The sequence below is a fragment of the Sinocyclocheilus grahami genome, unplaced genomic scaffold, assembly GCF_001515645.1.
Source record: "Sinocyclocheilus grahami isolate Dianchi unplaced genomic scaffold, SAMN03320097.WGS_v1.1 scaffold383.1, whole genome shotgun sequence".
In the NCBI taxonomy this organism is placed as follows: domain Eukaryota; kingdom Metazoa; phylum Chordata; class Actinopteri; order Cypriniformes; family Cyprinidae; genus Sinocyclocheilus; species Sinocyclocheilus grahami.
Genome location: NW_015505562.1, coordinates 1,043,926 through 1,059,032, shown reverse-complemented (window position 1 = coordinate 1,059,032; position 15,107 = coordinate 1,043,926). Strand labels below are relative to the sequence as shown.

At 34.7% G+C, this 15,107-nt stretch overlaps 1 protein-coding gene across 1 annotated transcript; it reads left to right on the top strand.

Moving 5' to 3' along the window:
• Nucleotides 1-193: 193 nt before the first annotated feature.
• rsph1 (radial spoke head component 1) lies at nt 194-14,620 on the top strand. Its single transcript, XM_016231089.1, has 5 exons — nt 194-209; nt 541-631; nt 796-931; nt 1,166-1,237; nt 14,483-14,620. The coding sequence occupies exons 1-5, from the start codon at nt 194-196 to the stop codon at nt 14,618-14,620; spliced, it is 453 nt and encodes a 150-aa protein (XP_016086575.1).
• Nucleotides 14,621-15,107: the final 487 nt, after the last annotated feature.

Sequence of the window (15,107 nt, the reverse complement as noted above, 5' to 3'; positions counted from 1 at the left end):
CTCCCCGGGCGCCGCAGCATAAATGGCTGCCCACTGCTCCTGGTGTGTGTTCACGGTGTGTGTGTTCACTTTGGATGGGATAAATGAAGAGCACTAATTCCGAGTGTGTGTCACCATACTTGGCCACATGTCACTTTCACTTTTTTGGAATTGGGTTTGTAGACAGATAGACAGATAGATAGATAGAAGTACAATGCAGAAAGTACAAGGCAAATAAGGTAGTGTCATACAGCTGAAAGTATGTATAACAGATAACAACAACAAAAAGAACATAACATAAACATATAAATATAAATAATAATAATAATAATAATAATAATAATAAAAAGTGCTGTATGAGAAAGTGTTGTTTAAAAACGTTTAGGAATTAATGTACATTTTTCATATCAACTTTTCACTTTAATTATTATGCTGATACTATGATATTTTTTAATTAAAAATATTGTATTCAAGTAGAAGTAATAGTTATAGTGGTCTTAGTTTTTTCTCCCAGGATTTATAGCATAAAATGCAATCTTCTCATATCACATTTCTCCACAGGAAGCTGGGTGGATGACCAGCGGCAGGGTCATGGTGTTTACGCGTACCCCAATGGAGACACATATGATGGTGAATGGCTGCACCATGAAAGGTCGTTTTTTAACTATCTTTCTCTCTGATCTAATCTGGTAATCTAATATGTCTACTCTATGGATATTAGTTACAACAGTATTCATAACGTCTTCAGTTCAGCTAAAAATGAATGGCAAAACATTCTTATTAAGTATCTACTGTATCTCTGTGTTTCTCTCTTAGACACGGGCAGGGTACATACACACATCACGAAACTGGGTCTCAGTACATGGGCACATGGGTCATGGGAAAGATGGAGTCCACCGGGGAGCTGATCCATCTGAACCACAGATATCAGGGCAACTTTGTCAATAATAATGTAAGTAACACTCTACATTTGTGGTTCTGAGCATTACTATTTCATAATAAAATGCAACTAACTGTATAGTCCAAATAGCAGAATAAATAGACCTAATTGACTTTCAAATTTGTGCATCCTAAACAAAACCACTGTTTTAATGTGTTCTATATTAACTTCAGCCTTGAATATAACAAGACAATTGCATTTCTCGCACACAGTGATCTCTTATTTCTTGTAATTGTTATTTTGTAGCCCTCTGGTCCAGGGAAGTATGTGTTTGACATTGGCTGTGAGCAGCATGGAGAGTATTTCCAGTTAGAGCCGGTATGTCTCTTCATGCTTTACAAGATGTCTTTACATTTCATGAGAATGTGTTTTAGGGGAAATGATCATATAAACCTGCAGAAACCTGTTTGCTCAGTCTCACCAGTGTTTTGCTGGGATATCGCTTGTTAAGAGAATTGTTCACATACCCTTGTGAAAAAGAAGTGCACTTAAATGTATAGAATATACACTTGTAGTGTTGTTCAAATCTTAAAAGTATATATATATATAAAACAATATTATCATTAATATTAATGAAATAAAAAGCCAACTTAAGTGTATTTAAAGAGAGCACACTTTCACTTAACACACTTAAGTACACCTTTAAAAACTGAAATGAAGTCAAATTAAAAGTTTGGCATTGAAAGTACACTTTAAATCCTTATGTTGTTTCAAAGAAGTAGACTTATTTTGATGTGTTGACTAACATACTGAAGCACATATTAAGTACTTAATTATTTTAACTGTCATGTGTTTGTCAATATTACATTTAAAGTGTATGTATTTTAAATGTAATAAATTGAAACTTCATTATTACAAAAGTGTAAGTAAAAATATATTTAAATACTTAACATACGAGTGTCAATAGAAATGTATCAGTAGTATATTTTAGTTTATTATCATAAATCCTTGTCTGTACATTCGACAGTAAACTAACCATATTTCAAAGACAATGGAAGTAGTTATGAAATTACATATAAAGATCAACTTAAGGGGATCAAAAAAGCACTCTAAAGTTCAGCTAATTGCAGTTAATATAAATTTAAACTATAATACATTTTCGCTAAATTGCAATTAACATGCGGTTAAGTGTCTGAAAATATACAATTAGGTCCATGTATATTTAGACACTGACACAATTTTCATAATTTTGGCTCTGTGTGCCACCAGAATAGAATTAAAATTAAACAATCAAGATGAAATTGAAGTGCAGACTTTAAGCTATAATTCAAGGGGTTGAACGAAAATATAAAACGCTTAGGAATTACAACCATTTTATACACCGTCCCCCCATTTTCAGGGGCTCAAATGTAATTGGACAAATAAATATAATCATAAATAAAATATTTTTATTATTTTGTTGAGAATCCTTTGCAGGCAATGACTGCCTTAAGTCTGGAACTCATGGACATCAGCAGAGACTGGGTTTCCTCCTTTGTGCTGCTTTGCCAGGCCTTTACTGCAGCTGACTTCAGTTGTTATTTGTTTGTGGGTCTTTCTGCTTTTAGTTTTGTCTTCAGCGAGTGAAATGCAGCTCAATCGGATAGAGATCAGAAGATTGACTTGGCCATTGCAGAATATTCCACTTTTGTTCCTTCAAAAATTTCTGGGTTGCTTTTGCTGTATGTTTTGGGTCATTGTTCATTTGTACTAAGAAGCGCCGTCCAATCAGCTTTGCTCCATTTGGCTGAATCTGGGCAGAGAGTATATCTCTATACACTTCAGAATTCATCCGGCTGCTTCTGTCTTCTGTCACGTCATCAATAAACACCAGTGACCCAGTGCCACTGGAAGCCATGCACGCTCATGCCATCACACTGCTCCACCATGTTTCACAGATGAGCTGTTCCAAGCCTTCTCCATACTTTTTTCTTCCCGTCATTCTGGTACAGGTTGATCTTAATTTCAGCCATCCAAAGAATGCTTTTCCAGAAGTGGTCTGTTATTTTTTAGATGTTTTTTGGCAAAGTCTAATCTGGTCTTGTTTACAGCTTGTGGTGAAGCCTCTGTATTTGCTCTGGTGAAGTCTTCTCTTGACTGTAGATTTTGACAGTGACACGTCTGCCTCCTGGAGAGTGTTCTTCTATTGGCTGGATGTTGTGAAAGGGTTTTTCTTTACCATGGAGAGGATCCTCCGATCTTCCACCACTGTTGTCCTCCGTGGACGTCCAGGCCTTTTTATGTTGCTGAGCTCACCAGTGTGTTCTTTTTTTCTCAGAATGTACCAAACTGTTGATTTGGCCACTCCTAACGTTCCTGCTATCTCTCTGATGGATTTGTTTTGATTTTGAAGCCTAACAATTGTCTGTTTCACCTGCATGGAGAGATCCTTTGACCGCATGATGTGGTTCACAGCAACAGATTCCAAATACAAATAGCACACTTAGAATCAACTCCAGAACTTTTACCTGTTTAATTCATTTAGAAATAACGAAGGAATAGCCCACGCCAGTCTATGAAACAGCTTTTGAGTCAATTGTCCAATTACTTATGGTCTCTTGAAAAAGGGGGGAGGTACATATTAAAGAGCTGTAATTCCTGAACCTTTCCTCCAATTGTGGTAAAAATACCCTCAAATTAAAGCTCAGAGTGTGCACTTTCAGCCCATATATATAACTGTAACTTGAATATGTTTTGGAGAGGGACTTTGTAGCGGGGCATAGAGGACCTACAATAATGTACAGTATTTGAAAAATAATGTGTTTTTTTAACATTAAAGCATGTCAACATATTCTGTTACACCAAATAATGATCTTTAAAAAAGCATCATATGACCCCTTTAAGAAGTTTCCTGAGCTCATTGTTGTCTCATATACGGTGCAGAGGTCACCGCATGTGCTCTTTCAATGCCTTTTTGAATCACATAACCCACCCTTCTTCTGTTTAACACACATCACCCTCCATCGGTCAAACAGATGTCTAACTGTGACTGGGGGTGTGGTTTTAAACGGGCTTGACCAGATTTCCCAGGAGTCTGTGTTGTGTTCCTGTGATATAGGCCTACAGTACATAACTGCCACCAGTGGAGCAGAGGGAAAACTCACACTAGCACATATTTGTGTCGCTGGGAACTGAGAATATGCCAAGGGCTTCCTGAACGCTTCAACAGATCCGGCTTGAGCTCACAAGTCCATGGCTGAATAAAGGGTTGACTAAAATTCTGGGCAACTCAAAATGAAGCAATATTCAACCATCCAGGGATTAAAAGCAATACGAGGTAATATTTTTTCTCCTATCAGTTTGGTAGAGAAAAGGAGAAAGAGCAACCATGATATATTGATATCCAGGATTTAGGTATTTAAGAAATATTCTTCTCTAGATCAGTGGAAGATATAGCTATGGAATAGAGAAATGAATCAATGTTATCAAGTAAAAAAAAAATCTAAATACTGTTAAAATTAAACAGTTGTTATTTGTTAGTGTTATAATTCATATATTAAGTGTTTTGTGTTATCTGGTTTATATGCAACATTATTAATTGTAATTACACTGAATTATCACAAAAATACAGTTTTACAACAGTCGTGTGATACATATGGATACATAGTTGAACATATCATTACAAACATATAAACAATCCAAATGCTGCAGATTAAGAAAGTTTGATATATATATAGGTTTTAGGCCATTTAAGTAGGACTTAAATACGCCTTTATACATAATTTCGTAATTTTTCATAAATAAATTACATTTTTGTTGGTATTGCAGAATGTAGTGGCAAACATTTATGGTAAATTAAAATGAAATTTCTATTGAAACTGGTAATGTATTAATAATAATAATAGATAATAGATAATAGATAAAAATAATAATGTACACACACACACACACACACACACATATATATATATATATATATACAGCGGGTAAAATAAGTATTGAACACATCACCATTTTTCTCAGTAAATATATTTCTAAAGGTGCTGTTGACATGAAATTTTCACCAGATGTCGGTAACAACCCAAGAAATCCATACATACAAAGAAAACAATACAAATAAGTTCAGAAATTAAGTTCAGTGTAATAAAATGGAATGACACAGAGAAATAGTATTGAACACATGAAGAAAGGGAGGTGCAAAAAGGTATGGAGAGCCAAGACACCAGCAGAAATCTATCAGTAATTAGAAAGCAATCCTGCTCCTTGTCTGTGGAAATTAATTTTAGTTGGTTCAGTTTCAACTGATGGCCTATAAAAAGGTGTCACACAAGAAACATTTCATGATGGGTAAAAGCAAAGAGCTTCGCAACCTTATTGTTGCAAAACATACTGCTGGCATTGGTTACAGAAGGATTTCTGTACTTCTGAATGTTCCAGTGAGCACTGTCGGGGCCATAATCTGGAAGTGGAAAGAACATCATTTCACCATAAACCGGCCACGATCAGGTGCTCCTCGCAAGATTTCTGACAGAGGAGTGAAAATAATTATCAGAAGATTTGTCTATAAGAGCCAAGGATCACTTGTGGAGAGCTTCAGAAAGACCTGGAATTAGCAGGTACAATTGTTTCAAAGAAAATAAAAAGTAATGCACTCGCAAGGCTCTATTGCTGAAGAAAAAGCATTGAAGCTCGTTTAAAGTTTGCTGCACCACATTTAAACAAGTCTCCTACGTCTTGAAGCTGTCATTAACAACAAAGGCTTTTGTACAAAGTATTAAATACATTTCAGTAAGTGTGTTCAATACTTTTTCTCTGTGTCATTCCATTTTATTACACTGAACTTAATTTCTGAACTTATTTGTTTTGTTCTCTTTGTATGTATGGATTTCTTGGGTTGTTACCGACATCTGGTGAAAATTTCATGTCAACAGCTCCTTTAGAAATATATTTACTGAGAAAAATGGTGATGTGTTTAATACTCACTGTATATATATATAGTTCAGTCATGAAACTCTAGATGGCGCATTCTGACGGGGTGTTAACGTAACTGATGATATTCAGAGAGTTAAACGACTTGGCACAAGTTGATTGGCTCATGCTGCATATGCAGCCAATGAGCTTACTGCCTTGTATTTTTATGGCTGTCTAGCATTCACTTGAGATTCCAGCAGCGTGCTTTCAGAGTTTCTCTGAAACCCTCCACCTTCCCCAGCTCCACCTGTATAGATCTGCTATGGGTTATTTTATATGCTATTTGTGCAGATGAAGGTTCCAAAAGATGGGTTTCGCAGCGATACCACCAGTTTTGGTTCTCCAAAGAACCTTTCAGTGTTAAAAGAACCATTTTTCTTAGTGTGAAGAACATTTTAATAATCTAAGAACCTTTTTCCACTGTAAAGAATTCACCTTTTGTGGAATGAAAAGGTTCCATGGATGGTAAAGGTTCTTTGTGGCCATTTATTGATGCCAATAAAGAACCTTTATTTTTAAGAGTGTAGCAATGAAGACTTTTAGCTGGGTGTTGACATGGAATACAAATGGCTATATAAAGATTTCACAAAAGGTTATTATGTTTTGTTTCATCACATAAATTATGTAAGAGGCAATCAAAGGTAAACTTATTTTGTATTTTGTTATTGTGGAAAATGGTGCACTATTTTGGAAGTTGCCAATTTATTTAGCTGACTTCTGTTTTTTAATTTCAGTATTATTTTAAATTGGTCATTGTTGATGTATTGTCTGCTTTATGTTAATCAAATCTCTGAGCTAAAAATCAAACATTCTGTTATAAGAGATAAGTAAATACGTCCTATATTTTCAAGCAAAAGGCCTTCTGAAAGATTTCTGCAAGTCTACATCTAAGGGGGCGTTTACACAACACTGGTTTCAACTAAAAATAGAAACTTTTTATGCTTGGTTGTTCATTTACACAACAATGGCATATTGGGGGCCTGAAAATACAAACTTTTGAAATTGTGCTTCAAATTGCAGATTTTTGAAAACAATACCGTTATCGTCTCTGCGTAATCTACGCTCAGTGCATCTAAAATTGCATCTGAGTTGGTATTTGAATTTACTTCACAACCTTTAAAAGAGTATGTTCTATAGTATGAATGAAATTCGGATGTACTACATTCACCATGTTGTTACTGTCACATGAGGACCTACTTGCGTCAGTTGCATTATGTATTTAGTCTATATGCGCATGTGTGGAGGTGCGTAGTGTTTCTTTACGAAGTGACAACTTTTTGGTTTTTATCGTTGATGTGTGTACTAAAAACTGAAAAGTTTTCCTTTGCATTTGTGAAAAGTTTGGCGCATAGAGGACAACGTTGTCAAAACGATTGCGTGGATCCGTGAAAATGACTAAAGACACTGTATTATCCATGCCAGACCAGTAGATGGCAATGCCACTTTGTAAAGGCCTCTAACACTAGCTTGCTCTATTCTTTTTCTATCTGTTTTCTTTTTATTTATTATATGATTAAAAAAAAAACCTTGCTATGTGTTCTGCATTAAGCTAACTGAGACTTGTTATAGCACTTGCATATCATTGCTCTTTTGTTGATTTTGATTGCTTCCATTGTCCTCATTTGTAAGTCGCTATGGATAAGAGCGTCTGCTAAATGTCTAAATGTAAATGTAAAAAAACTATGCTTCAATCTGGACACATACGCATTCCTACAAATTCACTTTTTTTTAGAGACGATAAAAACTTGCACTTTCAGACCGGTTTTCAAAACAAAAACTGTGTCGTGTAAATGCTCCCATAAAGGTGCAGTCACATTTATCCATTATTATTCCATTATTTCAATAGACCTTAGTCAGATTAGACACCATGTTGAATTGAATGTGGATGAAAATGAGACTGTGAGGCAGTGACTGACACGCACTATATAAAGATACTAGATCACATAATTTTAACCACTTTTAACCACTTTCAAAACTGTTTTATACTGTTTTATGGAGTTTGTTTTTTTACAGCGGAACAATCCATTGCCTACTATGCAGTTAAACAACAGTACAATCCTTTAAGCTATGGGAAAATCTGGTGCTGTACCCTAACCATTGCGATTGTGAGAAGACCATCCCCCGCCGATTTGTGTGAGCTGTACAGATAGCATGAGTAGCACGTCTTCAAGATGTATGTTAAAAAGTGCTTCATCTGGAAAGCATCTGCAGTGTACAAACATCTGATAAACATCTTTAAAAAGTCAGTTTTACATACATTCTAAATCTTAAAGACTTCTAAATGACTATTTATTTCCTGTCTATGACAGAAATGTCTTAGACGTATTGCAGATGAGCAAACACTCTTCCAGATGAAAACAAGCACATCATGTGTGCTATCAGGCATGTATCACCCCACTAATGGAAAATTTTGCCAATGTGACCGCACCTTAATTCAGATGAAGTAGGCTAATCAGGCCCACAAGGATTTTTTTAAACACTTGAATGTGGGTAAGTTTCATAAATAATAATAATAAAAAAGAAATAAACAACATTTTGAACAAAAAGCTGAAAAAAAGACTATGAATTGGATTCAGAACGATAATCAAAACGTAGATAGAGTCGATCAACACCCCAAAGCTTGACAGTCATTATTACCTCTTCATGGGTCGACATTTTATTCTATATTGTTACATAGTTTTGATGCTGTTTTATGTCTGATGATCGTGTTAGATTACATGTGGAAGCGTCTGTTGTTTCGGTTTCTTCTTCACTTGTGTTTTTTTTTGGAGGAACACAAGTACAGCTCAAATATATTTAGACTTTTTCTAAGTATAAGTCAAGTATACTTAAATGTCATTTTAAGTATATTTCTGAGAAGTACATAATAAGCAGACTAAAAGTATACTTTCCTATTTTTTTAGTTTAAAAGAAGTATACTAATAGCACACTTGAATAAACTTCTTTTTCGTAAGGGCAGTTAATAAGCCGTTACTGTGGAGCTAATTAGAATGAAACTAGTTGGTCTCATGATGAAGTGAATAATGAAGACATGTGGTGAGTCAGCAGAGGTATCCGGTGTTGACACAGTTTCTAGGATCTGGGTGTCTCTGTATTTTCAGAAGAAAACGTGTTGCCTAGAAATTGAAGGTGAAGAATATTATTAGAAAATGCAATGTAGGCAAAACAATTCCATTGTGTTTACATGGGTTCACATTTTTTATTGGACCATTGAATTTGCATGACTCTTGCTTAACTTTTTAATTGTGTAGAATTTCTATTGCATTTTTATTTAATGCACAAAAAGCAAGTTCTATGAAACATTACAGAACTGAGCATATATATTTATAGCCTACTGACTACAGAAATCGCAGCTTTTGTTGATTTTTTAAAGATACAGTGTTTCCATGACATTTCAAGGCTCTTTTCAATCCCAATGATCTATTTTTTTTTTCAAAATAAATAAATATATATAAATGTGTCGATGTTCCAAAAACTAATACTTGAATGTTAAAACTTGATATGTACTTCCTTTGACTAATTTTTTTTTTTTTTTAAAGAAATTATTTTATTGTTTTATTTCAAGCTGCATACAAAGAGATTGCATTGAATGAATCGAGTCAAATGGACATTGTCAATATATATAAATGTGTCGATGTTCCAAAAACTAATACTTGAATGTTAAAACTTGATATGTACTTCCTTTGACTAATTTTTTTTTTTTTTAAAGAAATTATTTTATTGTTTTATTTCAAGCTGCATACAAAGAGATTGCATTGAATGAATCGAGTCAAATGGACATTGTTAAAACAGGAAGTCCTTTTAGGAAAATAAGCCATCTGGCTAACATTGCCATCTGTTGACAAATACTTGAAGTACAAGTCAATGTCTGGAGATTGGCCTTGATTTTTGAAGGAGAAAGCACTATTATTAGACAAGTGAACACATGATGCACACATTCCTTTGACTACATTAGTGAGGAGGACATCGTATATACACAATATGGAGGTTATTGTATTTGCTAAACCCCAACACTGACTATTTAATGTGTTTATTAAACTATTTTCCTTGTGATGACCATTGATCGCCAATGGGAATACACAAAAAGGTGATTTCAGGTTTAACTATCCTTGTGGGGACATTTGGTCTCTATAATGAATGATTAACCTGACACACACACACACACACACACGCACGCACGCACGCACGCACACACAAACACACACACACACACACACACACACACAGGTTTGTTTTTATGGTTTATGGGGACTCTCCATAGGCGTAATGGTTTTTCTACTGTACAAACCGTATTTTCTATTGCCCTACACCAACCCCTAAACCATACCCCTCACAGGAAACTTTGTGCATTTTTAGATTGTCAACCTCACAGGAAACTTTGTGCTATTTCAGATTTGCAATACACTCCATCCTGTGATTTATATGCGTTTTGAAAAGTGGGGACATGGGGTAATGCCCTGAAAAGTCACCTTCTCCTTGTAATACCTATGTCATACCTTTATCATTATACAAATTTATGTCCTCATTTGTCACAAAAATGCACGCGCACACACACACACACACACACACACACAAAGAGAGAGAGAGACACACACTTGAACAAACAACATCCCATGTGAGTCTATGCCATTGCAAAAATGTCCCTGATTTTCATTTGACCTCAGCATGAAGTCTATTTTAGAGAAGTCCATGTGGGACATCACTGAACAGGTAATGTCACAGAAGTGAAGTATCATTATGTTGAAGACTACAAAGACGTTTAGAAGTAGCTACTTCTGAAGTAAGCAGAGCACCCTCCACACTTTCAATCATCATCTGAGTCAAAGGTAAACTGTCTAGTTATGTCAATCACAGCACTTAAATAAAAGTTCACTCAAAAAGGCAAAGTCTCTCATTACGGACTCTTGTTCCAACCCTGCAGCGCTAGTATTCTTCCGTGGGACACTAAAAGAAAAATATTTTCACGTATAATACCTGGGTAAATAATAACAGAAATATTAATTTGGGTAATTCATCATACACAGATTGATGCTCTTGCTGTTGAAGCATTTTGATCCAAGAAGAGCATCTTGTGGAGCTGCTCGAATGCAAGTAACTCAACTTGTTGCTAACAGTTAAATAATTCAAAGGCAAGTTTTGTTTTCATTGCATAAACGCTATATAAAAACGTTGGCGTCTTTTCGGAGTCTATAAGATCTTGTAGGCTACGCTTCATGTCACTGTAAGCTGATGGACATTAGATGGTGCTACAACAGAAGAGTTTGAATCAACCATCACAACACTGAAGCAGCTGCAAGACGACGAGTTTCATCTGGAAAAAATCTTGAAAATGTCTGTGGGTATGAAATATTCTGCAAGTTCTATATTGTGTGCTTTGGTCTATGTGATATCGTTATCAAATTAGAGTAAGAACACTAACAAATAAATGCTTAGTCATCCATTCATCCAGGAACTACAACCCACCTTCAGACGTAAATCTGAGAATAGTTGCCACAACATATCTATAAAAGATTTCTTCTAATATAGGCCTACAGCTTATATGAATGTATTAGGGAAAATGTAGGCGTATAGGCTACTAAATGCAAAAGTGTTTTAGTAAGCTAGATTTTAATCAGTCAACATTTCCATTCTTCAGATAGGACATGATATGTATATATTTATCTGTGCTTTATATATTATATATTTCACTTTAGCCATTTGAGTAATAGTAATACAATAATCCGCTGTTAAAATGCTTAAGAACATAACTGTGTTTTTGGGCTGTTGTCTGAAAAAAAAAACATTAAAGTATAAATAAAAATATATTTATTATATTATATTATTATACTATACTATATTATATCTCCTTAACATTTTTGAAAGGCATGGGGGGGGGCACAAAACTCCCATGTTTCAAACAGTCAAAATGACATAATTAATAACCTTCACCACAATAAAAAGAATTCTATCATTGTACATGCCAGTGAACTGTTAAAATTGAAATTGGCCAAAAGTGGAACTAAGCGTGTTTCACTGGAGAGTGGTATTATATTACATTATAAAACATTATATTATATATATCATAGTAAATACATAGTAGTAAATACTCAGAGATGTATAATTTAATGGTTACAGCAGCATTTTTGGCTGGATTGACATTTTCACTCAGAGTTTATGGACTGACAGTGGTACAATATGATTAATACACCCAGATAAAAAGATTAAACATCCCAAAGGCTATATCATGCTATTTGTCCAATTGAATAACTTGCTGTGATTTTGTTAGAGGCAGTGTGTGGAGAAAACTCAGCACTTTTTGTGCTTGCACAATCACAACTGAAATCTTCAGAGGGTTTGTGCTTTGTAAGGATGAAACCACATCCTATTAATTCTTTCAAGAGGACAATAAACACCTCTGTTCAGAGGTCACTGTTAAACAAATGCATTAGAAAAACATGAAAAATGAAAGATTTGCTGGAAAAGATGAATGTGCACCGTTCTTTTTTTTTCCTCAGGCCAGTTATAACAATGAATTGGCCCGTACTGTGATGTAAAGTTTATGTTACATATGTAATACATAATGCCATTATCTCAAAGCATTGATATAAAATTAATTGAACTTCCTACCAAGTAGGAAGCAGAAAAGGTCAAAAGTAAATTTGCTCATCCTTAACATGAATTACATCAGTGATTCAGCTTTTAAAAGATCACATCAGTGGTTTAATAAACTTTCACTCAGAACGGAGTGAATAGAGCTCTTTGTTCCCTGGTCCCGGTCTGTAATATTTTGGCTCGAACCGCCGGGTCCCGATGAGGTTCATCAGCTCGGCAGACTGCAGTGTCCCTGGAAGAGTCTTTCACTCCCTCAGGAAACACTTGCACTCAATAGGAGCCACCCCAGCCCCAGCTGGCCCGTCTCATTTACCGCCACTGGTGACACGCAGGCTTTGAACCGTGAATATTTGGTGGGCTGTATACTTCCCGAATACTTCTTTATTTTGCTGCCTCATTAGATGAACAGGGCTCCAGGGATGAACTCACTCTTGGAAAGGAGTGAGTTTAGTGGTGGATCATTTAATAATGTCACTCAGGTGATGGGTTTCCCACAATACTCAAAAGTGTGTTTTCTAGAAATCACTAGTTGTGAGATTTTAAACTGAAGTGTCGAAGACTAAAAGCCCAGTCTCAATAATATGGTTATGACAGCATGTAAAAATAGTTGTAAATAATATAATATTTACATATTTATGTCTAATTGACATTGTCGTGGAATACTTTAGTGAAGCTTTCTGTTGGGATTTTGTCATTTTTGGTATAAGTTTCATGTACGGAGTAACCCTTGTGAAAGCGTGCTCTTAACTGTAGTGTACAGTACTTCAATTCCTAAAATGATATCTTGTAAAAACCTTGCAGATAATATAATATTACTGAAATAAAAGGCCACTTAAAGCCACTTATGTTTCTTAAAATACACTTTTAAAAAGCGCACATAAAATAATGCCAAATTCCTTTACAGTACATTTGATATCATTATGTTTTTAATAATCATTTGTCATGCTGTAATAAAGTACATGATGTGTTGACTAATATACTGTAGCCAATGTGAAGTTTTTAATTAGAATTTTAACTGTACTTAAAGTCAATGTATTTTAAAAACAAAATCGCAACTTCACAATTAAAATGTGTATATGACAAGTTTTAATATTTTAGTTTGCTATTAATGGTCATCAGTGCATATTAACCATATTTCAAAGAAAAAAAATATATAATTAGACATAAAGATCTATTTAAGTCATACTTTTCGTCAAAAAAAATCACTCTAAAGTTCAGTTAATTGTATGTAATATAATATAGAGGTCTTCACCAACGTAATATAATATAATATATCATATAAATTATATTTCATTTAATTGCAATTAACATGCAATAAAGTGTCCAAAGATAAATTAGATTATTTCCATATTATTATTTATTATTTTTTTGTATTATATATATATATATATATATATATATATAAAACTTATGCTTTTCTTTTTTACTAGGGTAGAGTGACTATAGTTACAGCAACAAAAATATACTTTATATATTCATATATAGTTTTAGCATTAAATCTTGATGTTCTAGTGCATGTTATCTGTTAACAGCCCTTATAAATACATTTTAAACTAGGTTTCTCAGGAGAATAAAAACTCAATTTCCATAGAAATTGCTCCATTTGTGCATTAAAAAGGATAAAAAAACCAGAGAGTGACAGCAAGAGATGAGAAAGATCCATGACATCTTCAGTGTGAGCTTTACTTTATGGCACCAAAAATGAGAGTGAAAAATGCTAATCAGGAAATAGATTCAACCTAAAGCATGTGGTATAGACGTTTTATTTACAATGCATCCTCTACGCCTTTACTGGAGTTAATGAGATTTCAAATAATCCTAATCGAACCGCATTTAAACTGTTATTTGGTCTGGAAGTGAGTCTTGCTGTATCTGGAGATTCAGGAAGGTGACAGATATCCATTATGGCATGAAATGTCTGCAGTGGATAGCAAGAGATTTGGCGAAGCAATCAGGAGAAATGTTGTGGTGGAGAGTGCATTAGACATTTGGTCGCCAGGAGAAGAGGCCTTCACCAATCTGAAACGTTGTGATTGCTGGTGGGGAGTGTGGCTTCAGTGGGGTTTGCTCTGTGAGCCTCAGATCTCTGCCACACTGCCAAACCAGGAAGACAGTGGAAATCTAGAGCTGACATTACAAGAGAGCATCAAGAATTTCAGCAAGCAGCCAGCTGCGTTTGAAAGGATTGGATCACTTGTCATGTCACAACAGGATATGTAAAAAAATTAATAATAATAAAATAAATATATATATACAGTGGGTACGGAAAGTATTCAGACCCCCTTACTTGTTGGGTCTTTCCCAAAAAGACTCATGGCTGTATTCGATCAAAAGGGTGCTTCTACTAAATACTGAGCAAAGGGTCTGAATACTTAGGACCATGTGATATTTCAGTTTTTCTTTTTTAATAAATCTGCAAAAATGTCAACAATTCTGTGTTTTTCTGTCAATATGGGGTGCTGTGTGTACATTAATGAGGAAAAAAATTTAACTTAAATGATTTTAGCAAATGGCTGCAATATAACAAAGAGTGAAAAATTTAAGGGGGTCTGAATACTTTCCGTACCCACTGTATATATATATATGTTTTTGAAGATTAAATATCCATCCAGCCATTCTCCAAACCAGGGTCACAGTAATGCTTGCAGATATAATTTCAAAATTAATTGTAAACTTATTATGTTACAAATAATAATTCATGTGATCA